The sequence below is a fragment of the Phalacrocorax aristotelis genome, chromosome 2 (assembly GCF_949628215.1).
Source record: "Phalacrocorax aristotelis chromosome 2, bGulAri2.1, whole genome shotgun sequence".
Lineage (NCBI taxonomy): Eukaryota > Metazoa > Chordata > Aves > Suliformes > Phalacrocoracidae > Phalacrocorax > Phalacrocorax aristotelis.
The window spans coordinates 47,642,484-47,668,597 of NC_134277.1; the positions used below are offsets into that span (position 1 = coordinate 47,642,484).

The 26,114-nt window shown below is 39.9% G+C and overlaps 1 protein-coding gene across 1 annotated transcript in view; it reads left to right on the forward strand.

Annotated features, from left to right (window-relative positions):
* The window catches only part of NEK11 (NIMA related kinase 11), a 102,442-nt gene that overhangs the window by 58,373 nt on the left and 17,955 nt on the right, over positions 1-26,114 (forward strand). Inside the window, exons 13-14 of the mRNA XM_075083381.1 lie at positions 13,759-13,883; positions 19,634-19,694. Of these exons, the coding sequence (XP_074939482.1) occupies positions 13,759-13,883; positions 19,634-19,694 (186 nt within the window). The remainder of the gene's footprint in view (positions 1-13,758; positions 13,884-19,633; positions 19,695-26,114) is intronic.

Consider the following 26,114-nt stretch of genomic DNA (forward strand, 5'->3'; position numbering starts at 1 on the left):
ACAGCTGATGAGACATGGTAAACAAGAGTGGGGGAGATTTTTTTTTTCAAAGTATTCAAGAAATTATATATGCAAATGCATCCATATTTCTAAGGGCTTGTCCTCATTGCAGCACTTACATCCGTGGAATGAATTAGGGGTCTGCATAAACTACTGTGCTCTTAAGAGACATGTTTGTGTGTGGGAAAGGGTAAAGTTACAGAAGCAAAATAGCATAAGCTAAGTACTTGTGGAATTTAAATTCTTTGTGCAGAAAGAGAATGTCAAAACTTGAAGGCATATAAATTAAAGGGACATATTATATGATCTCTCTGACCTGTATTATAGTCCTTTTTATTTCTGTATTCTGCAAAGATTATAACATGTTAAATTCCTTAGCTTAATATGTCGCAATACGTTACATCTGACAAACCCCTGATTTCATTACAATTCCGAAGTAGCTAAGTACATTACAGTAATTGCATACATTATATTTATATTTCCATTGCTAATTGTAATTGTACGGATATACTGCTTTGAAATTCAAGTGGGCAAAGTTCAGTTGACTCTCAAATAGGAAATGTTCACTCATCATAAAATATTGTGGGGTTTTTCTGCTCTGTTATTTTTACAAGCTTTGAAGGATTTTCAAGGTATTTTTTTAGATCTTGGAAGGTTAAAAGCCTGTAATATTTCTGAGCACATCTTTAAGTTTCTCTGCACATGCACATTTTGTTTAGTGCCTGAAGAATGGTACTTATGTGTACTGATTGGGTAACTGAGTAACACTGCAAAACGTGAACATACAGGCAATCACACTGCTCGAAGGCTTTTAGGAAAATCATATCTTGTTTTGTTTTTCAGTCTGGCAAGTCAAAATAGAACAGAATAATGTTTATAATAAGTGGCATTAAGCACCTTTCTACATTATTATTGTTATAGTATTCTTTGTAATCAGAAAGACTTGTCTCAGTTAAGAAGATAGTGTTGCAGTGATTTCTGCTGTGGTCTTCTCTTTTGTATGGCTACCCTATTTCTGGGATCATAAGGCATATTTCCTGACACGCTGCTTGCTGAAATGAAACCATGGGATGCTTGCTGAGACAAACTTGCCTGCTTAGTTCTGGCATTTACAGTTACCAGTCCTTCACTTGTCCTTGGCACATGGGGCGACAAAACTCCTGAGACTCTCGCAGGGTTTGAGCATGTAGGCATGCTGGGAGTGTGCCCTCTGACCAGCTCATCTGTCTCGTGTGTTCATTGCTTGGTTTCACACTGATATCCCACCTTGTCCAAGATTCAATTAAAGGAATAATAAATCTGATTTATTCTAGCAAAAGCAAGGCTTAACAAAGTTCGCAAGTTTTAACGACAAAAAGGAAAATGAATCAATGCTTATTTATTTTTTTTTTTTATTGACTGAAGCATTGTTCTCCTTGTTTAAGGAGTTCTTCCCTAGAAGTATTGCCTTTGGAGAGCTGATTTCTTGCTGTGGTTATAGCTCCCCATTTAAACCCTTCTTCCATGAGGGCAACCATAGAATTAAAGAGACATCCATAGGAATTTTATGACGTTTCAAAGTCTAGTTTTTATAGTAATTTAGAAACCTCTATGCATAGGTTTCTATGCCTAGCCCATTATCTTCAAGTTTTTACTCAAATGCTTTAGCTTATTTGAGGGCCATCAAGGAGTCGAACTCGACTCATAACCTCCTCAGGAAACCTTTTCCAAAACTCTGCTACTGTTCAGTGTACACAGCTTCTTAAATCTTTCCATAGCTTCACAAAATTCACAGCTAACTTCTTACAGGAAGTCTTGCTCTTACAGCTTCCCAGAGAGAAACTTGTAGAACAAAGTGTTTACATAGCAGTTATTAAAAATCCCAATCACTTTGAAATTATGGGGAGAGTGCAAATTATGTTACTCTACAGCTCCTTTTTTTTCTGATCTATTTTTTGTTCTGATTTAGTTTGGCATTGATAAACAGAACCCATCTCAAAATTCACCTTGGTCAATGACTACAGTTAAAATTATTCTGGCCAAGCCTTTTTAAAACCTACATGGGAAGTCCCTTCATTCCTTCCAAAGCATTTTGTTAAAAAACATTTACAAAACTTTGTGTGAATTTAGGAAACAATTAGAAGCAAATGCACCTAGACTGTGTATGCACAAAAATTAATAGATACTATTATAACAGACACTTTCAGATAATGAGAGTGTTTTCACAGAATCACAGAACGGCAGGGAATGGAAGGGACCTCTGGACATCATCTCGTCCAACCCCCCTGCTTGAGCAGGGACACCCAGAGCAGGGGACATAGGACCATGTCCAGGTGGGTTTTGAATGTCTCCAGAAAAGGAGATTTCACAGCTTCTCTGGGCAGCCTCTTCCACTGCTCTGTCACCCTCACAGGAAAGATGATTTTCCTCATGTTTAAATGGAACTTCCTGCGTTCCAGTTTGTGCCCATTGCCCCTTGTCTTGTCATTGGGCACCACTGAAAAGAGTCTGGCCCCATTCTCTTGACACCCACCCTTCAAATATTTGTATGCATTGACGAGATTCCCCCTCAGTCTTCTCTTCTCCAGGCTAAACAAACGCGGGTGTCTCAGCCTTTCCTCATAAGGGTGGTGTTCCAGTCCCCTGATCATCTTCATAGCTCTCTGCTGGACGTGCTCAAGCAGTTCCCTGTGTTTCTTAAACTGGGGGGCCCAAAACTGGATGCAGTACTCCAAATGTGGTCTCACTAGGGCAGAGTAGAGGGGGAGGATAACCTCCCTCAACCTGCTGGCCACGCTCCTATTAATGCACCCCAGGATTCCATTGGCCTTGTTGGCCACAAGGGCACATTGCTAGCTCATGATCAACCTGCTGTCCACCAGCACTCCCAGGTCCTTCTCAATATGATTATATTGAACAGGACTGGACCCAGCACAGACCCCTGCAGAACACTACTAGTTACAGGCCTCCAACCAGACTCTGTGCTGTTGATCACAACCCTCTGAGCTCTGTTGTTCACCCGTTCTCAATCTACCTCACTGTCCTCTCATCTAACCCACACTTCCTAAGCGTACCTATAAGGATGTTATGGGAGACTGTCAAAAGCCTTGCTGAAGTCAAGCTAAACAACATTCACTGCTCTTTCTTCCAGCCAGCCATGCCATCACAGACGTCTATTAGCTTGGTCAAGCATGATGTCCCCTTGGTGAATCCATGTTTACTACTTCTTATAACATTCACGTCTGGGGGCTGGGATGCCTGAGGGCCAGCCTTAGCAGTAAAGACTGCAGCAAAGAAGGCATTCAGTAACTCTGCCTTTTCTGCATCCTGCGTCACCAGGGCACCCACCTTGCTCAGCAGTGGGCCCAGTTTGCCCAGTCTTCCTTTTACTGCTGATGTATTTAAGAAGCCCTTCTTGTTATCCTTGACACCCCTTGCCATATTTTGTTCCAAGTGGGCCTTGGCCTTCCTCGTTGCATCTCTGCATACCCTGACCATATTTCTATATTCCTCCCAAGTGGCCAGTCCCTTTTTCCACATACTGTAAACCTCCTTCTTCCATTTGAGTTTCTCTAGAAGCTCTTTGCTCATCCATGTGAGTCTCCTGGTTTTAAAACCTCCTTAGAAAGATACTTGGGTTTATTCCAGGTTGTCCTACTTACAGGGCCATGTAGCTTTATGCTGCACCTTAGACTTAGAATTAAACCAATGTAAATAAAAACACACCAGGCATTTACTTGCAAACAAAGCATCTGTGAACAGGATGGTGTTGCAAAACACTCAATAAGGAATCCCAGTCCACCCATTTGCCACAGCTTTCTGGCCCTTTATCAAACTAAACAGCATTTCTGGGGAACTGGGCCAAATGATATCGCGACATAAGAAGCTCCAGCCAATTCCAAGTAAGGGAGAATTTGCTCAGAAAGTAGCTGTAAATACTGAATTAGTTTGCAGTTTCTACCAGTTCAGCTTTCAGTGCCTGTTGCTGACAGACAGCTAGCTGGAGGAAATAAGAAGGTGACAGCAATGAAGGAGCTTGGTTTACGTTCTCTTGCTATTTTATCTGCTCCATGGAGTAAAGTGTGCCCCTGCAATCTAGCAAATACATTGACTTTCACCGGTTAATTTCATCTAGGTGTTTAAGGTCTCTATACTTTTTTCCTAAATTTGCTTGGTTGCAATAATTGCCTTGTTTTTGTACTTGTCCAACATATAATTTATATTACAGCTTATATCCAAATTAAATGTATTTTACATCTTTGCTACATCCAGACTCTCATACGCACATCTGCTTACACCAGGTTTGGATCTGTACTGTTCCAATTTGTCTTCTACTCTTTCAGTAAGTTCTGGTTGTGAAAACATCCCCAATTTATGTCTTAAAAATGGCATTTGTGAACTGAATCTCAGGGAGAAGGAAGTGACTATTTCAAGGGGCAGCTTTTTGTATTAATACATGGACTCTCCTTCCCAATGCTGTCATCAGATTGAAAGGGAAACTATCAGGTCATGTCTGCCAGATTCAGCAGGAAAACTGAGTTTTTATTTGAAAGTATGCTTTGACTGATCAAAAATTTTAAAATAACTCAAGGACTAAGGTAGTTTTAAATTGATGTTGTACGGTAGCTTTGTGGTCATTTTTTCCTTTAATTTACAGGTTTTGCTCTGCTCCTGCTAGAAACTGTGCAAATGATAGGGCAACCTTTACAATAATAGGGCCTCTTTGTGCATAAAGGAAATGGCTTCCACGACTCACTAAGTGCTCCCTGTTATTGACTACATCGCTATATTGTTCTTTCTCTCCATTCTTCCATCAGTACTAAAAGGATTTCTGAATATTTAGAAAATTTTTAGATTTGCTGAACTTTAAACTGTGCTTGAAAGGCAGCATGGCGTCATCTTCATAGTCACTGCCCACCAGAGCTCCCATTTCTGTACACCCAACAATTAGAAAATCAGAAGAAAAAAGAAAAACAACAAAATCACTCAGAAAATTAGGGGAAAAAAGTGATGAAGGTGTTCCTTCTCACTGTTCATTTTTGTTAACAACTCCTTTTAGCAACAAATTTTTTCCTCTCATGCTTTGTCTCTGTACATACTGATAAAATACTGTGAGGTGGAAGGTTTTGGGAAAAGAACGGTGTCTTTCAAATAAAACATTTTTATTGGAAATTTCATTTTGATTTAAAGAAAAGTATTTTTTCATTGGAAAACCATTTTGAACTACTTCATTTCTAACATCAAGTAGTAGAAGATTCCCATAAAGCTACTCTGATTTACATCCTCTTTATTTCTGTTTTTCCCTAGACATTTCACAGTAGGTAAATCATCACTCAGTGAAGCCCACAAGTAAAATGAGTCTTTTTTCCTTTTTAAAATACTAAAGGGAAAGTTATAAAATATTAATGTTTAACTTTGGTTATATTTCTAGTTCTCATTTAGAACAACCCATTTTACTTTACGTCTGTGCTGTCCACGGCCATGTCAGAAGGTAATTCTTTTAATGACTTCATAGTCCTTTTGTGCTTAGCCAAAAGGTCTGTACAAGAATTCAACGGGCACAAAAGTCATTTCTTAAACAGCACATTTTCTGAGAGTCTTTTTCAGCCTGGTTGAGAAGAGCCGGACAAAAGCTTTGACTGACATTCTGAACAATGAAGCTTCAGAGCTTAATAATGCGTCTCTTATCTATAGCTGACCAAAGGATGGTGATTCTCTTTGATGGAAACTTTTAAAGTTGAAGTTTTGTGTCTTGTACTGGGGGGAAAAAAAACCAACCCAAAACCAAAACAAAACCCAAACCAATCTGAGTGAGCTTAAATTTTAATAATGGAGTTACCTTATTTTTTCCAATTGTATGAGCACTGACCTGAACTGCAGAGGGGCACAGAGCCCTTGCTTTCCTTTATGGTAGAATTTCACATTCAGGATTATGTAGCTTGGAGAAACGTACCTCTATGTTTCAAACCTCTCTTCTAGTGACAGTGCTTCAGCTCTTTCTGTTTTCTCCTTCGAAGGGAGAAATCCCTTTCTGTTCTCTCCTTCTGTGATAACTGATGCACTGCTCTGAAGAGTGCTAGCCAGCTGTGTTCACTGACTCCTTTTGCTGCTGATTTGTGAGAACGTGTACACATTGCAGGGGCATAGCAGAACAGGCAAGGTTCTGCATAGCGTGTGAATGTGTATGTTAAATATGTGCACACACACAGATCTGGTGTAATTCTAAACAGTTTGTTCGTGGAGCATCATGTAACCACAGAATCATAAAATAATTTAGGTCGGAAGGGACCTCTGGCAGTCTGTAGTCTAATCCACTGCTCAAAGCAGATCTGATCAGATCAGGTTGCTCAGGGCTGTGTCTGGTTAAGACTTGAACCCCTCCAGAGATTGAGCTCCTGCAGCTTCTTTAAGCCCTGTTCCAGTATTTGATCACTCTCATGTAAAAGTTTTTTTTCCTAATGTCAAATTGGAATGTATTATGTTCCAGCTGGTGTTCGTTGCCTCTTGTCCCATTACCATGCAACTCTGATGAAGAGTCTGGCTCCATCTTCCTTTTATCCTCTAAGAAGATAGTCACAGACAGCAATAAGGTTTCTTCTTTACCTTCCCTTCTTAGGGCTGAATGGACCCTGGTCTCCCAGCCCTTCCTTGCACCCAGGCTCTCCAGCCCCCTGCCTGGCTTGGGGACTGCTGCGGTGTTTGCTCTGATAGGTAATGCCTGCTCAGATGGGATCAAACTGGAGTTTGCTGATGAATTGCCACAGAAAGGAAAGGGCATGGGGCACCTCTGCATTATTGGTGCAGTCCTGCCAGTGGGCTGTCTTGCAGCCCAGTGCAAAGCAGAAGCAGAAGGTGGAGGAATGCTTTTCCCTGTTCTTGACTCAGTCCCCAGTGAGGCCCATGTAAAAAGCCTGGCAAGGGGGGCAATGCAAGTGCCTGTGTCCTGGCTCCCCTTAATTTTTCAAGCTCTCTGTGGCAGTGTGTGATAGCAGAGATGTGGTAGCCCATAACAGCTTCTACATAGCACCGCTTTTCAGTGTGTTGGTTCATGTAACCATAACATTAAGGGTGCATTGTATCTCCTGACATTACATGTTTGTCAGAGCAGTTGAATGCTTTGCTCCTCACTTTGCTGTCTGTAGGACTGCGCAGACCGAGGAGTAAAACTGTAACAACTTTTTTCCTTGAGATGGGAAAATGACAGCTGAGAAAATCTGCTGCTTTTCCCAGAGATGCAATGAAGCCTTGGGATTCAAAAGGTAAAATAGTCCTTTGTTACTTTGAATACAAGTGGTGAAAAGGATCATATGTTATACCATTCTGTTTTCTTTTTTCTTCTCCTTTTTAAAATAAAAGGGGCCTTACTTATTGTCTTTTGCATGCACTGGAATGTGAGAATGCTGCATCAATGCACCAATTATAAATATGACTTCAAGGCAAGAGAAAATTAAAGATATTTATCAAAGTATTTTCATCTCTTTGGAGAAAACTGTTGTTGTTGCCAAGTTACTTACCATGCTACCTGGAACAAGGTTTGGTGGATTTAAGCAAAATATTCCAAGTATCGCATTCCTTTGTTTTCTGCATAGCTTGTCTGCTTGGGAAATAACTGCTTTTATGATTTTTTTTTTAATAATGGGTTTTTACCCTTCTTTCCACTATTAGCATCATGGTAATATATAGATAGAAATAAATCTAAAGAGAATGGTGTTATTCAGAGCTTTTTTTCTTTTGAATATCTAATAGCAAATATCAAGTGTCTCAATTGTATACCTAGGCCACCTAGCAAATACATATGCAATAGCTGAGTTTGTTTTGAATTAAGTGCTTTGTAAGCAAATAAAAGGTACAGTGACTGGCCTTAGTGCAATACGCACAGATAGATAAAATGCAAGATATTTTCAGGGATCAGCTGACAGACTGGGGGTCATGAGGGGGTAAAAGCAGCCATAGAGACCTTCCTTTGTGGTCCATATGGAGCACAGAAATATGCTGTATCAGAGGGACGACTATATTACAGCAATGTTATGGCCATCAGGCTGCATGTTTTACCAGCTCACACAGTATTAGAACCCTTTATATTGGATTTTACCATGAACTTTCTTTTCCAAGGGTCTGTGAGGAAAGAGGAGTCCCTGCCTACCTTATGTATGCTGCACAGGGTGATTTGGACTTGCTGTGCTCAGGCAGGTCAAGAGTGCTGTGTGAGCAAGAGAGTCCAATGAGCTGCAGACTGTGTTAGGGCCTCCTTGAATATGATGCTGTTCTTCTCCCAGTCCAGCTGTCAAAACACAGAGGCAGGGTACCCTGGGTTCTGCAGCAGGGGTTTTGTTTCCTCTTTTGATATGATAGACTTGACATTCACCTCACTAGCACCACTTTCTTACCCAAGTACCTTCCAGGCACAAATAGGTTTAATTTCTATTTTATATTAAAAGAAATGTCAAGGTCCCGGCCTTGGAGTTTACGCTAGGCTCTGCAAAGGTGTGTAAACAAAAGTCAAACAAACCTAGCCAGAAGATCAACATTTTTATTAAAACTACTCCTCTGAAAGCATAAACCAAGGAGTTTTCTTCTGTGATACATTGCTGAGGTGTGCAACTACATCAGTAATGTTCAGTGATGGTGGCAGTAACTGGCCTTCTGCTACCTGGTTAGTAGAAATTGGGGGTGTGTGTGAAATACCCAGGACCACAGGGAAAACTCAGGTAGCAAATATTCTGGAGGATGGACTGCAGACATGGAAATGGAAGTATATGGGGCCCAACCTCACCTGACAGTGCCTGCCCTGAGCTGAAAGTACCAACTCACTCAAGTTATCTGCACTTAGACTTTACTAGGCCAGCACAGGTACAGCTCGCTATGTTGATTTATGATATCTGCTGTGCTAAAGCCAGCTTATGTGTTCTTGAAATTTGGCTGATCCTAGGTCTCAACTAAATAAGCTGTTCTGTACTCAGATTAATTCAGGAGAGAACCAGAGTTGTGTCTCTGCATCTGTAGCACATGGATGACTGGGAGTTGGCTCTACTTAGTAGGACTCAAGGGACTGTTATACGGAACTGTATAGTCTAAATGGACATGTTGATGTTTTGAAGGTGCCTTCTTTAAAGATGCCTGTCATAAAACCAAGAAGTTTTAAAGACTTGCGTTAGCCAATTCCCAAGATCCCATCAACTGGACATGCTGTCTTCTTTCAGAAATGTCACTTAGAAGAGTTTCTGAATCAGGGCCAGTAAACTTGTGTACCCTGGAACATCTCTAGTGTCTGAACTAACATTTAAAAATGCGTTACTGAGCTGGGATTAACTGGCCGTATATGAACAGCTGTCAAAACAATTTCACAAATGGTGAAGCGAGCAATTCTGACAAGGATGCAAAAGCTGGCATGGAAGTGGGATACAGGCAGTGCCAGCCCTGCCACATAGTTCGGAGGCTTCAGCAGTTTTGGCTGGTCATGGGCTACTCACTAGGTATAGAGCTTTACTGTAGCCAGAGCAGACATTTTGAGGTTACATTTATGAGTAAAAAGACTGATTTTGATACCGTGTTTAGGTGGGAAAGACAGGTTGTGGTTTTTTAGTACAATAGTAAAAAAATACAGACTGTGGGAGGAGAAGACGATTCAGAAAACACTAGTATAGTCCAGTGCTTTCATTATGACATTATTAATTAGGCTGATTCATATGTATTTGAATGCATACATGCAGAATCACAGAACGGCAGGGAATGGAAGGGACTTCTGGACATCATCTCGTCCAACCCCCCTGCTTGAGCAGGGACACCCAGAGCAGGGGACATAGGACCATGTCCAGGTGGGTTTTGAATGTCTCCAGAAAAGGAGATTTCACAGCTTCTCTGGGCAGCCTCTTCCACTGCTCTGTCACCCTCACAGGAAAGAAGATTTTCCTCATGTTTAAATGGAACTTCCTGCGTTCCAGTTTGTGCCCATTGCCCCTTGTCTTGTCATTGGGCACCACTGAAAAGAGTCTGGCCCCATTCTCTTGACACCCACCCTTCAAGTATTTGTATGCATTGACGAGATTCCCCCTCAGTCTTCTCTTCTCCAGGCTAAACAAACGCGGGTGTCTCAGCCTTTCCTCATAAGGGTGGTGTTCCAGTCCCCTGATCATCTTCATAGCTCTCTGCTGGACGTGCTCAAGCAGTTCCCTGTGTTTCTTAAACTGGGGGGCCCAAAACTGGATGCAGTACTCCAAATGTGGTCTCACTAGGGCAGAGTAGAGGGGGAGGATAACCTCCCTCAACCTGCTGGCCACGCTCCTATTAATGCACCCCAGGATTCCATTGGCCTTGTTGGCCACAAGGGCACATTGCTAGCTCATGATCAACCTGCTGTCCACCAGCACTCCCAGGTCCTTCTCAACAGAGCTGTTTTCCAGCAGGTCAGCCCCCAGCAGCCTGTACTGGTGCATGGGGTTGTTCCGCCCCAGGTTCAGGACCTTGCACTTGCTTTTCTTAAGTTTCATGAGGTTCCACTTGGCCCAGCTCTCCAGCCTGTCCAGGTCTCGTTGGATGGCAGCACAGCCTTCTGGTGTATCAGCCACTCCTCCCAGTGTGGTATTGTTAGCCAACTTGTGGAGGTTACACTCTATCCCCTTGTCCAGGTCACTGATGGATATATTGAACAGCACTGGGCCCAGCACAGACCCCTGTGGAACACCACTAGTTACAGACCTCTAACCAGACTCTGCCCCATTTATCATGACCCTCTGAGCTCTGTTGTTGAGCCAGTTATCAATCCACCTAACTGTCCTCTCATCTAACCCACGATTCCTTAGCTTGTCTATGAGGATGCTATGGGAGACAGTGTTGAACACCTTACTGAAGTGAAGAAAAACAACATTCACTGCTCTCTCTTCATCTACCCAGCCAGTCACACCATCATAGAAGGCTATCAAGTTCATCAAGTATGATTTTCCCTTGGTGAATCCATGTTGACTATTTCTGATAACCTTCTTTTCCTCTACATGCCTGGAGATGACCTCCAGGATGAACTGCTCCTTCACCTTCCCAGGGATGGAGGTGAGGCTGACTGGCCTGTAGTTTCCTGGGTTTTCCTTCTTGCCCGTTTTGAAGACTGGAGTGACATTTGCCTTCCTCCAGTCCTTGGGCACCTCTCCTGTCTTCCAAGACCTTTCAAAGATGATGGAGAGTAGCTTGGCAAGAACATCCGCCAGCTCCTTCAGCACCTGTGGGTACATCCCATCAGGGCCCATGGATTTGAGAGGATCCAGTTTGCATAGGTGACCTCTGACCCAATCCTCCTCAACCAAGGAAAAGTCCTCCTTCATATTTTCTCTCTCCTCTGGGGGCTGGGATGCCTGAGGGCCAGCCTTAGCAGTAAAGACTGCAGCAAAGAAGGCATTCAGTAACTGCCTTTTCTGCATCCTGTGTCACCAGGGCACCCACCTTGCTCAGCAGTGGGCCCAGTTTGCCCAGTCTTCCTTTTACTGCTGATGTATTTAAGAAGCCCTTCTTGTTATCCTTGACACCCCTTGCCATATTTTGTTCCAAGTGGGCCTTGGCCTTCCTCGTTGCATCTCTGCATACCCTGACCATATTTCTATATTCCTCCCAAGTGGCCAGTCTTTTTCCACTTACTGTGAGCTTTCCTCTTCCATCTGAGTTTCTCTAGAAGCTCTTTGCTCATCCATGTGGGTCTCCTATGCACACATAGATAGAACGAAGGTGAACCGAATAAAATTACACTAATCACAGGAGTTGCAGCTTTTCTATGAAAGAGAAAGATTAATGTTCACTCTGTCTGGAAAAGGAGATGTATCTTCATTTATTAGTGTTCTTCTCATGCTAAAAAGGATTGATATTTAAGATTTTAATTTTATTATTAAGTGTTTGGCTTTTCTGTCAAGCGGCACTTTGTAGAACTCAAGTAAACACAATAATAAATTCTTTTGTGGGAGGAAGTTTTTGAGTTAGGAAGTTCTTCTCCTGGAAATCCCTGTATTGATCCTCTTTTTTTAAAAAAAAAAACAAACTGAGAAAAGTGAAAAATAGAAAAAGGATGGATTAAAAATCGTGGCAGTGGAGCATGGTGCTGTCATGCAGCTTCCATAAATAGCTTAAAACAGAGAAACCTGAGTGAAAATGTGTCAGCATTTTGGAGGTAAATCAAATTTATAAAAAAAGGAAGTATTTTTTAGAATACTCTGGAGGCAGTAGATAGTAGAGATAATATCTCAACAGGAGATCTTCAACCACTTAGTGCTGCAGATAAATGCATTTTCACTTTTTTCCTGAGTTCTCTTTCTATGCCTTAAAGAATATAATTATTCCTCCTGCCCAAACTGCAATGTCTTTTAATGGATTTTAATTATATTTTCTTGTTTAAATCCTTTAAGTTTTTTTATACATGTGAAACAAATAAAAAAAATCTACTAAGAATTTTTAATGGCATATTATTGGAATTTAATTTATTTCAATACAGTAATGTTTAAGATATATTAGTTTATATTTCTTTGAATTGGTAGACTTAATTGGGGGGGAAGAGTGGAAATCAGCATTAGCTAAAGTTAGTGTGGTGATTTATGACAGCTTAATATTAAGCTGTTTTTGTCTTCAGCTAACATTTCTTGTAATAATACCCAGATGGATACCAAGATGGATACCAAACTTTTTCTTTTTGAAAACTGTTAGCATAAAAATATTGTTCCTGAGCTTGGTGTAACTTATCTTGATAAGTCAGTGAGGGACTTCCTAAAACCAGAAATGGGGGTTAGCTCTCCTGCAGTATCTCTCTCCATGAGTGCTTAGGGCTACTGATGGGAAGGATGGTGAGCTGGGCTCCCTTGCCTTCTGCTGCTGACCTGTGTCTCCCATGGGCAGCTCTTTGCCTTGCAGCTTTCTGTGTAGAGGAGTAGGCATTCTGCTTTTTATTCAGATAGTCACCACAGTCCATCCTCTGCTTAAAATTTCTCAGCAGAAGCAGCTAAGCATATGTTAAAGGATAGCTTGCTGAAGCGGGTGCAATCAGGCCTCAAGCCATTTCACTAACTCCTTACTTATGAAGTCTGGGGTGCTGAAGGATTTCACCCAGAGCAGGGTGGCTGGGGTGTCTTTCATGCTGTGATTAATATGTTGCATTTTAATAACAGTTATTGTACTTCATAGGCTCATTTTCAACATTAATAATCCACTGGCTGCTATTACTAAAACTAGTAACGAATTTAGAGAGCATGACACCCAAGTATGTGTAGCTTAACCTTAAACCAGTTTCTTTTATTTTGTTATGCTTTTGCTTCAGGAAAGTTTGGAAAAAGATATAGATTTTATTTCTTTTGTCTTTTAAACATGTGCCTGGTGTACATTATATTCCATATTAGCATAGCTGTTGTATTCACCACAGATTATGTTTGTTAGGGAAAACCAATCCATGGCATAATTTCAGCTCATGAAAGACAGATTCCATTTGGTGCTGACCCTGCTCTGACTAGATGATCCCATGAGGTTCCTTCCAGCCTGAATTATTCTATGGTTCAGTGATTTCAGGCCAAAAATAATCTAGATCCTTTGAGGTCATTAATTTACATATGATGAGGATCTGACCTTTTGCTAGAGACAGCTTTAACACCACTTATCATGTCATCAAAGATTAACATTTCAATCTGAGAATCTATCCCTTGATTTCAGTTACAGAATGCATTGCTAGTGACATAACATGGGCAGTATAAAATCCGTTTTATCTTTTTAACATCATGCGTATTGTCTGTCTATATACTTTAAACTCGTAATTGCCTTTAGAGATCCCCGAAGACCCAGAAATTGCAGAAGAATATTATAATGATGAGTTTGAATCCTGTTCAGAAGGCAGTGAAGAGGAAGAGGATGTGGAATCATCACAGACAGTCTCTAAGTCAAATCACCAGGTATATGTGAATTTTGGGAAAACAGTATATGCCTCATGCTCACGGGAAAATTAATCTCCTCCCAAGATTTTGTCCTACTGACATTACTGAAATTTATTTTTTGTTAGGAATGCGTGTGTACATCAATATAATGAATAAGTTATGTCTATGCTTATGTAATTCTTCTGAGTCGTTGATGAGAAAGGTTCCTGCATTCCTTCAAAATAAAGGATAACGCTACCATGAATGCTGAAAGGTGCATTGTTGTCAGTACGCTTCCTTGTGCCTGTAAAACACTCAGAGTGGGATCCTCTCTCAAGTTAGCTGTGTGTAAATTAAGTTACAGCTGAAAGTATACTTCAAGCATAAGATCTAAATTCAAGCTTTTATTCCAGGGACAGATAGGGACCTCTAGTTGCCACTTCTTCCTGCCTACATAAGACATATTTTCTAGGACAGTGTGATGAACTGTGAGCCTAAACAACTGCATGACTTGAACAACAAATCTGTAGACTTTCCTAAGAATCTTAGAAAGTGTCAGTGAGGAGAAAACTTATTATTGAAAGGCTTAAAGTAGCTTTATTAGGTGAAGCTGCCCCAAGAAAGTCTTAGGGATTGCAGTGTGAAGAAAGTTGAAGATTATTGGAAAAGGCATCTAATTTAGATCTGATCAGAATGAGCTGAGATGAATCTTGTCTCCAGTAATCAAGTCTCAGTGAAATCAATGAACTTAAATGCCCAAGTCAGTTCTGCAAATGGATCTTCCTGAGGTATTCAGGAACAATTCTTTTCTCCCCTGGGCCACCAGCTGAAAGCATTTTGTACAGTGCCTCTGAATGGCACTGTCTGATCCCGCTTAGGATCATATATGTTATTCTGAGTTTGTGTGCAAATTTTGCAGAACAGTGTGTGATGTCTTTTGCATTTTAGGGAACCAACCATGTATGCTAATACTCTTCCCTAAATTATAAATAACTTGTACTGATTTTTAAAATTTTTAAACTAATAGCTTCTTTAACATGTAGTTTTTAAGGCAAAATTAAAATGTTTGTGTGAGAAATCAGAACTCTACTTCTACCATGGTAGCAGGGACTCCTGAAACGCTCTCACCACTTAAACTTGAAGTTTACTCAGAAACAGCTTCATTTGATCTAGAAATGTCTTCCTACCCTTCAAACTAAACACACAGGGTGTTTTAAAATTCAGAATCAGTTTATACAGTACTGGTCTAATGAAATTATTAGTCAACTGTAAATCAGTGGAATGTCTAAGAAAGTGCCTTTTTTTTTCAGTTTGCTGGGTCTGTGTTTACCCACAACACATAGACATGAAAACAGTCTGTTGCCCAGAAAGTCTACCACAAGATACTCTTGAAAATAAATTATTGCTCACTTTCATCAGACTCTGAGATAATTTTTTTTCTTTTTAGAATGCGTTTTAAAATTTTTCATTTAACTTCCATTGACTGTTTCATTAAGTGTCAGTCAATAATGTTTTTGAACAGGCAGACTGCTGCTTACAAACAATGAAGGGCAGAAGATAAAACTAGATTTCTCAATAATGCAGAACAAATTAGGTGTTGTCAGTCAGATCTGAGCAGCAACGTTCCCTCATTTTGCAATAACTCAGAATTTGGCGATGACAAGAGTCACTGTGGGCTGGAAGAGCTGTTCCACTGGCACCTCTTGTCTGAATCCAGCCCTGATGGCCCTGAGGCTTCACTCTATCAGCAGCCTGTGTGCACACAGAGCATTAACCCTCTGCAAACTGGCCTGCACAAACTGATCGGGGAGCACCCCTTGTGACCATTTGCCTTTTAGGACTTTCTCTGTCAAAGAAACTAATTGTCTGTCTTTGTTTTTTCTCATGTTGACCCCTGCACCTTAGATAAAGCAGAAGGGTGTTTCTGGGTATTGACACAATCACCTATTCTTTTTCTTGGGAAGTGAGCATAATTTTCAATTTTCCCTTTCTCAAGTGAAAAAATCTGCAGTAAGTCCAAGGTCAAAGCAGACTGAACGTAGCTGTGCAAATCTGAACTAACTGAATGAAAAGTCTGTAGAGTGAGGGGAAGTATGCAAGAATTTTTAGGCAATAATGTTATCTTGATGTAAACACCTAATGTAGGATAGATAGAATAGGCTGAGAGGTCTCTCTTTCTCTCTGGTGATTATAAAGGTACCTACAGTTATTAGCATGCATGGGACATCTTCATTCTGGATGTCAACAGTTATGTGACAGGAATCCCACTCAAAGGTAGGCGTGATCGTGCTCAGTATTAATAATAAGCTTCAAATCCTACCAGAATAGATTTGATCTTGCTAGTATATAGCAGGGGGTTGCTTCTGCAGTCATTTACTTAATACCAAAACTCCAACTCCTATTTCTGTGATAGGTTTCATACTCTTAAACCCTTTTGTCAAAAATACCTTCATAAATCAAGCTTTTGGAGGTATGTGCTAATAAAGAAGTCATTCCACTGCAACACAGAATAAAGACTTCTAAGATATTTACCTTCCTAATCCGTGCAAATCTCTCAATTTCCCAATGCCAAGATTGCTTTACTAGTTACTCCTGTGCAGAGTGCAGAAATCCTGCACCTGGTGGTGCTCTCTGGTGACCCCATTACTTCAAACAACAACTGAAAAATTTCTGATGTTCATGCAGTAGCATGGGGTCAGAAAGGTCATCTAATTTGAACAACACATTGGGGTGCATGATGTAGAAAGTGATCTGAGCTATTTATTCAAGCTATATTAGGCTCCCACAAATGCCAAGACAGACTGAGAAGTAGTGACCTTACACGGGATGCAACACCTCTTCAGTTAAGAAGGTAAAGTTACACACCGGAATGGTGTAATTTTAAAGGCTTGGGTTGGGAGCTGAGATAACTATTTTTCCTGTGTTGATATCTGTCAATAAAGCCTGTGTGTTTTCAGCTACATTGTTCAGTTGCAGATGTGGAGTTTACCACCAATTTCAGATATCCGGACCTCTCATCTTGGTTGTAGCATTGGTGTTTTTTGTCCTTTGTCCCGCTCTTTTGGACCAGAAATGCAGATTGCTAGATTTCAAGCAGCAATTTACCAATTACTTTTCCAGACCTCTACCTCTTCAAGCCAATGGCTCTTTTCCACATTTTTTTTTCTAGGAACACTGGTTTCTAATTAGGGGGAAAACATGAAAGAGAATGAGAAACTGTTTCTAAAAACATTTAAAAATAAGAAACTTAGGAGAGGTTTCATCCTGAAAAGTTAGTGCACAGTGAAGTTTTCATCGGCTTTGATTTAGCTGAGATGCTAATGGGTGCTTTTTGCTGCAGTTTATCACCTTGTTGTTTTTATTTTCTTTTAGTGACAGTAATAGCAAATTCAACCTCTTTGTTATGACAAAGTCTACTAATGTCGCACATTAGCTTCCGATGTTCAATTTACAGGTCGCTTCTGAGATTGCCAAACCAGATAATTAATCAGCGGGCATACATTATCATAGCTCCAGCACCTGTGGGTGGTCTGTTTGCTGTCACCCCCAAAAAATGCTCCACTGGATTCCTAACACACACCTTGGCATGGCCTGTTGCTGTTAGAAAGGTGTTTGTTCTGAATTTGCAACTTGCAAGCATTCATCCACGTTTGCTCTTATGCGTAAGAGTGCATCTCTTCTGCGCATCTGTCAGTCCCTTGCCTATTCTGTAGGGCGTTGCTTTCTCTGCAAAAAGAGAAATACATTAAATAGATAAGCAAATAAAACATCTAAAATCCTCTTGGATTACTAAACCCAAGTGGAGAAAAAGCACAGGTAGTTCCTACCTCAGTGTAAGTTGATTAACCATGTATTCAACTATTTACCACTGTGTGAAAACCACATTCTCTTCCTCACTGAAATTTTATTTCAGGCTAGCCAAATTAAGCCAGCTAGTTTACTTGAAAACCAGTGGTGATGAAAGTGGTGAAAGTGTATCTTTTGCCTTACAGCGTACTGAGAAAAAATCAGCTCTATTTTGATATTTGGAGTAAATACGCTGTCCTGTTGTAAGAAGTCAGAGGCTTGGGAATGACAATCTTTATCCCATTAAAAAAGGCAAAAAAAGGTTTTACTAAAGCAATTATATTACTATTTTCTGTGGCCATTTACCATGTTTTTGTCTGTTCGTCTATAGATTTGCAGTTAACTGTTAGTGATAATGAAAATAAAAACAATTATAAATTTATATTACCAGAAAATTAATATGAAATTTTAGTTTTGAATCAAAAATATTTAATAACTTTTTAATGAAACCCTAAAGGTTCATTTAATTTTTTTTTACAAATACAGAGAAAATATATCTGTAATACTAAGTCTATCTTAATTAAATATTCAATATATATATTATATATATAAATTAAATTTGTTCTGTGACATTTCCTGGGCACTTTACTGCTAATGGGAAAAAGCCCCAGTTAAGCAGGTTCAGATTGACTTGGTCAGCTGAGGTAGGGCTGCAGAACTGGAAACCCCGGTGCTGACTTTATCCAGCCAGGATCCCACAGGCTGCTCCAAAAGGGCAAAAAGGCTCCTTCAGACTTATGAGCCTTTGGGCTACCTGCTGAGATGGCCAGCCAAGAGGCTGATACCCGTTTTGCAAACCTTGGTTAAAATAGCAGAGCCTTTTTCAAATATAAGTCCATGAAACAACTTAGGGTGACAAGATGTTAGACCATGCTCATCCCTAACGGCTTTCACTTGCACCAAAAGGTCACTCACTAGCTAACAGTCATTGCCAGCAATTAGTGTAATCCTGTTAATTTATACTGTCAGTTCCTCAGTTTGAGAAACTTAGAATGAACATTTTGAGTAAGATCACAGAGGAATATAGAGCAGATTGTCCATTGTAGAAGCTGAGGTCAATATTGTCTCTTTTTATTCCAGTGTTTTAATTTTAAAACCATAGGCTTCTCATTTTTTAACATACAGATTTTTGGCAGATTTTTTCAGCAAGGTCAAGATTTTAACTTTCAGTTTTGAATAGTCCAGAAATGCCATGCTGTCAAATGTGATATAGCAGCAGCTTCTAGAACTCAGAGTCCAAGTTTCTCTTGGACTTCAACAAAATTTTGATCTACTTCCTGGAGCACAATCGTTGCTCAATGGCCAGACTTTAAATTTCATCTGTGTACACAAACAGCATTTCACATGAAAGGTATCATGGCAAAACTGTTAACCATCTGCCTGGTAACAAAATATTTGAAATAGAAAAGTGCTAAAATATCTTCTTAATTAAAATTTTTTCAATTAGTCATTGCACTAGATACGTAAGTAGATGCAATTACATAAAATGTAAGTATTAATTTGCAGTGGGAAGCTATCACAAGCAAAAGAAATTTTGGCATAGTTAAGAGGTACATACTTGCCTTTTTCAGTGTAATATTGTTTTAGATATTCCAGGACTAACTGATGATAAAAATGCTGGTGTATTTTCAGAGATTGCACACCACCCTCTGCAGTAAACATATCTTCTTAAGCTCCGTACGCAGTTGTTCTACACTCTTGTGTTCTGTAAGGAATGGGATGTAAATAAATGTTTGTATATAACTTAATTCTCAAGCCTGGTGTTCTAGGAAAAGAAAACATAGAAAAAGTCCTGAGCAATATAGACTCTTTGTAGTCTAGTGTTGACACTCATTGGTGTAAGTGATACCCTTTATGTTTGTGGGGTCATACCTCTAGTGCATAGTGTTTATATTTAACTTTGTGCTCACACTAATCCTGTTCCTTATTTCATTTATCCACAGGACAGTGATATCGAGGCAATGGTCGAGTATTTGGAGAGTGTCCTGAATAATAGCTCATTGGGTAAGATGATACCTCTTCTTTAAATGTAATAGAAAGTTATTAGCAGTCTGTATTCATCACAGCCTGATTACTTCGATTTTGCAAGAAAATAACTCAAAAAAATGTGATCTTCTTGAAAATTGCTTCCTTAATCTACTGCTGAGTGTATAAATATGCCAAAAGAAAAGGCATACACAGTTAAGTGCTTTTGCTGAAAATAATAGAGCCATAAAACATGACGGTCAGAATTGTACAATGTCATAACAAAAAGCTTTTTAAAACTTGGCTTCTGCTCTCTTTTCCCCAGAAGAAAATATTTAAGGATATATAGCTTGTTTTAAAGTTTATAGTACTGGTAACAATAAGAGAAAATGAATTATAATATTTTTAAAATGTTTTTAAATGACGATCCAGGTTTGGATAATATTTATTTTATTTTACTCATTACAGGCACAGAAAAATCACTGAGAATTTAACTTTCCAATTTAATCCTAAAATCTCCTGCAACTCCTCTCTATAAACGCAGAGTTTGAAAACCTGGTTTCTCATGTGCTACTTAAAAGCTAAAAAAGTGAACTTAAAGGAAAGAAGGCTATTTAGTGAGCTTGCATGTGGGTTGCATGAAAGCCTAGCTGAGTTCCCAAAGGCTCCCATGGGAACTGCAGTCTTGTTTAGCTGCCTTATTTATATTCATTCCGTCAGGATAAACCTGACGCAGTATTATCTTGTGGCTCTGACACAAGAATGCAGGGCAAGCCTGGGAAATCCTCCTTGTAGAGGTTCCTCCCGTGCTGAGCTCTGTTTCACCCCTGCTTATGTGCATGGACTGATGGGAAGAGAAAACCAGAGAAGAAAAAGGATGAAAAGGAGTAAACAAAACTGTGGCAGCCATAGTCTTGTAGCCACTGAATCATGTCTGGTCACCCTCCGAGTCCCACGTTAGAGAGATCCTTAGGACTGAACGAAGGAATATTCACATCCAGTTTGTCTTCACGCTCACAGAGATCCCATGGTCTTCAAATTCTGCACTTATTTGTGCATTTGCAACATCATTGTCTGCAGTGGGTTTGCAGAAGTGGAAATAGAGACAAAATTTAGCTCTATGCTTCAACATTTTGTTGTTTTAATGAAAGAGAGGAATTGCCTCGGAGGCTTCTGAGAATAACCCAGAGTATAAGCCAAAAACAGACAATGCTATTTAAAAAAAATATTACTATTAAAGAGACTCTAGTCTTCCTCTTTTTCTTTCTGAAGATGCCTTTTTAAATTATAATATTAAAGAATTAAATTGTGCTTTAATCATTGAAAAAATCTCTGACCAGTCTGTGCTGAAACTTAAAGCTTTTCTCCAAGCTGAGTTAGTAATTAGGTTTGTATGATCTGTTCCAAACAAATGTATGTGATGATAATAAGAGAGAAATCTGCTAGGGTCCCTTTTATCTTTCTATGCTCAATGTCACTGAGGAAGTTTAAACATTTACTATTTTAAGTTAAGGACCTGGTATCAATACAGGCTGGGGGATGAAGGAATTGAGAGCAGCTCTGCAGGGAAGGACTTGGGGGTACTGGTGGATGAGAAGCTGGACACGAGCTGGACATGGGCTGCTTGCAGCCTAGAAAACCAGCTGTATCCTGGGCTGCATCAAAAGCAGCGTGGCCAGCAGGTTGAGGGAGGTGATTCTGCCCCTCTGCTCTGCTCTGGTGAGACCCCACCTGGAGTGCTGCATCCAGCTCTGGAGCCCTCAGCACAGGAAAGACATGGACCTGTTGGAGTGGGTCAAGAGGAGGGCCACAAAAGTGATCAGAAGGATGGAGTGCCTCTCCTATGAGGAACAGCTGAGAGAGTTGGGGTTGATCAGCCTGGAGAAGAGAAGGCTGTGGGGAGACCTTATTGTGGCCTTTCAGTACTTAAAGGGGACTTATAAGAAAGATGGGGACAAGCTTTTTAGCAGGGCCTGTTGTGACAGGACAAGGGGTAATGGTTTTAAACTAAAAGAGGGTAGATTTAGACTGGATATAAGGCAAAAAATTTTACAATGAGGGTGGTGAAACACAGGAACATATTGCCCAGAGAGGTGGTAGATGCCCCATCCCTAGAACCATTCAAGGTCAGGCTGGACGGGGCTCTGAGCAACCTGATCTAGTTGAAGATGTCCCTGCTTAATGCAGGGCAGGGTGGACTAGATGTCTTCTAAAGGGCCCTTCCAACCCAAACTATCCTATGATTCTATGATTAAGTTCTTCCAATGTCAGGCTACAAAGCTGCAGTTAGGATCATTTTTATGTTTGCTAACATTAATTTATACCTTGCTTTTTCTTCACTGGGCTGCAAATTATTGTAACACCAAGAATTTCTGTATATGGTGCAAGTTAGATACTTGTTCTTTTTGTTCACCCTAAAGCTAGTTATGTCTACCTCCAGGTCTGCGTTTCTTTAACTGATCACTAGCAAGCTGGTTGTAACCATGGGATTGCCAGTGCCAGCCTGTGCCTCACCTCTTGTCACCCCATGCCCTTAGTCCTTACACCTCATCCTTTGTCCATACTTTTCAAGGCATCTGCTGTTGTACCAGGCCTGTATTTCCCTACATTAATTTAATTAATTTAGTTATAAATATATCTTTCTACACAGAATAATATTACCCATCTAAAAATATGAGTTGTATGATACAAAAATAAACGGAAATTAAACAAAATAGCCAAACCACCTGGTCATTTGAAGAACTGCTGTTACAGCCTAAGCAATTAAATCAAAGTTCCTGGCAGGTCAAGACAAGTTCAGGCAAAGCCGGAAGCCTTGCAAACTCAGGTCCAAGCATGTGGCCTGGTACTAGCAGTGGCAATTCCATATTACTGAGCTACAGAGCTACATCATCATTATAATAGTTCCTCCTAAAAGCAGTATGGATTTCATGGCAATAATAAGGCAGACACAGAAATCTGGCCTGGCCAGAATTCCTTGTAGTGTCTTTCATTGTTAAAGATATTGTGAAAAAATCCTGTGCCATTTCAAGCAGATGTTAGAGAACATCTGAGTAGAATAAAACTAGAACATTTTTAATGTCAGCAAGGGCTGTGATAAAGAGGATGCAATAAATAGACATAATTTTTCAACAGGTGGAGTTTCTTTAGTATAAACCTCAGTTTAAACTGAGGTAAAAGGGTACTTACTGGTTTGAGGTAACTGAGTTTTCTCCTCAAGCGTTCCCACTGAGACACTGTGAATACCAGTGCTTTAGTGTTGTGCAAGGTTCGTTTTGTGTTGACTATACAGTTCCATGTGGAGTATATTTGAAATAAGATAGTCTGTGCTGGTAAAGTTTGAAAAACTGGAAAGATCCCAGAAAAGAACTGCAAAATGAAAGGAAGTTTGAAAAACTGGTTTTAAAATTTACTAAATCTGCTTAGCTTAAAGGAGGAGAAGGTTAGAGGCAGTTGGCTCACTTTGTATTGTTTTGAACTTAGGAAAATACATCTGATCCTAAGGAGCTTTTTGATCTTGTAGGAAAAGGCATTGTAAGATCGCATACGTAGCAGTGAAAGCTGAAGAAAAATCCAAAATCCAACAGAAGTCTGTCATTCAGTGGAGATAATAGCTTCACAGCACATAATGGCTTACCAAAAGATGCAGTAGGTGTCTATCGTCAATTATTGGGTTGTTAGCAGAAATGTTGGTAGGAATGCCTTTGGGCCATAACGTATGAAAAGCCTCACTTGATAACCATTTAAATGTAAGTACGTGTGAATAAATGTCAACCAGAGGATTTGTTTCCCTACAGATGCTTTTATCATCCGTTTGACAGAGTAAGAAGGATGCAGTAAGAGCCCCAAACTGGTGCTCTATGACCTGAGACGATGAAGATCTTTTGCCCTATGTTATCCTCTGCAGTACTGGGCTAGAGGCAGGGAGACTATTTGTCTTTGAAATTCATTTAGAAAGCCACAATGCCTGGTTTTGAAAAGCCAGTGCTCTTGTTTAATCTGATTTTGTTTAATGAATCAAGAATGATATATTGCATAAAAAATGCAAATAGTTATCCGGCCGCTTTTTGAAGCAAACTGCTCAAAGCTGGCTGCAAAATATATTATTAATCAAGTAACTGCTTCTAAGAAAATACCTCTGATATAGAAGTTGGTGTGGGTTATGAATCACCCCAGGAAAAAATTTGAGGCTTGTTATAGTAACAATGTGAAAAGCTCTTACCAGTTTTCACCAAAAACTCTTTTTTTTATTTTTTGTTATGACTAACCACATCTCTTCAGCATCCTACAATCCTTACAGCTGCCTCATAGCACCCAGAAAATCATATTTAATGGAGAGGAAGATAGATATTAGTTTGAGTGTGGGGAATTAGTTTTGCTTGGCCAACTGCCAATGTGAAGAGTAGATAAAGTACAAATTATTTAGCCTTAAATCCCAGAAAAAACCAAGAAGGATGTCTTTAATAATGAAATGTTGGAGGAGAAGGAGATATTGTAGCAATGAATAAATGGAACCCACTAAGCAGAAAGAGAATACTGAGCTCTTACTATAGTGATATATCCTGTAATATTAGTAACAGCAGGATTTAGCTGAGGCCTGTGGTTAAATGTACTCTTTCTTAAGTGAATGCAAATATTATATTTTCCTTAGACCACTGGTGCTTAGGGCGTCAATTTTTTATTGCTTTTGAAGCCCAAAGGCCCACATCTGGACCTTAATTCTACACCAAATGAGAGAGAAGCGTGCCACCCAGTAAGTCATGAGTATTGCTTTGACAGTGCTTGGGGTTTCCTCAGGGCCACCCTGAGGATAATGAATTTTCCAGTGCTGCTAAAATAATTGAATGCCTACAGACCCTATTTTAAAATGTATGGATATGCATATGTAGTGTTATAGTAAATGATCAGGAAATGGTTTTTGCATCGATGAGTGAAGTTATTGGTTGCCAGTAACAACTGAGCTTGTCATTTTTCATCTTTTAAACTATATTAACTATACCTCAGCTGTAATACTTAGGCAACAGACAACTGTTAGCCATTAGGTTTAAAGAGAAGTTAGGAAAAGGTTTTAAAAATTCAAATAACTTGCCCATAACCAGATAACAGAATTGGGAATCCATTTCTCTGTGGTGTCTCTCCATGCCTGCTTCCTCTCTTCTGAATCCAGCAAAGCTCTGAATCCAGCAGACACTTACTGAGAGCATTTCAGTAGGATCCCTCATGATAGAAAGTTTTAATCTCAGTATTCAACCCAATGTGATCAGGATCTAGAATCATATAAGACATAGGAGCTTAACCGCTGGGAAAGCTGTGATTATGCATTCCAGGAAAGTATTCAGTACTCTCTGGGGGTGTCTATACTGCTCAGAGCAGGAAGGTAGCTGCAAGCTCCCTCTGGCTGTATGTGATCAATGTTAGTGCAACCCAAACTAAACCCCAGCTGAGTCCAAGCCAAAAATGCCTGCTAGGAGGGGAGATTGTGTTCATTTAGACAAGGCATTTTGTTAATGTGTTTGTGTGACTTTTGTCTTGTTCCTATCCTATGCAGAGCCCTTCAATGTCTATTCAGAACTTGGGTGCTGTGTTCCACAGCCCGCACATTTTATGCATGATGTAGTTCCACCATGATGTATGTTCTCCTCTTTTGGGAATTGAAATCCTAATGCCAAATATTTTGCAAGAAGACACTAAAATAGCTGCTTTGTTTGGCTTAGCAAATTGAAAGCTGAAGTAGGATCTTTTTGCCCAATTATAAACAAATGGAAGAAGTATGCAAAAGGAAAGGGAAGAACTGAGTAAGCCCAAGGAAAAGACTGGCACAGTAGAAAAATGAGCAGTAACTGGCCAATAAAGGAGGGTGGTTTTTTTTAAATCAGAGAAGAGATTTTAGCCACCAGGTCAAAGTGAGGCTCTGGAATTGTCTTCCAATGGGAGCAGTAGGGACAGTAAATAAATAAATTCCTTAGACTAAGCAGGGACTTCTGTGATGCAATGGCAACATGAAATTGCAGGGTATTTGAGCTGACAACCCTGACAGCCCTCTGTGATTCAGCACTTCTGTGTTCCTGTGGATGAGCACCACAGTGGTCTGTGAGCATTAGGTCCTTAAATATTGCAACAGCCCACGAGGCCTGTAAAGAGAAAGAGTGTGCATGTGTGTATATGCATATGTATATTTCTCACATATAGATATATATGTAGTTATATATACACATATGGTTTTATATATATACACATACATTTAAAAGTACCTTCATCTGAAGGGGAAAGTGATGTCGTAAGTTAAACACATTCAATTTACAGTAATGATCAAGCTAAAGGAGAGACTTGCCTGACAGGAAGAAGGTTCTTGCTCTTATAAGTGCAAGAATAATGGAGGAAAATACATATTGTCTAAGCAAATTTTATTTTGTTGAATATTTATCTATCCCAGCACTTCCTCAAGCGACTGTTCTTTCT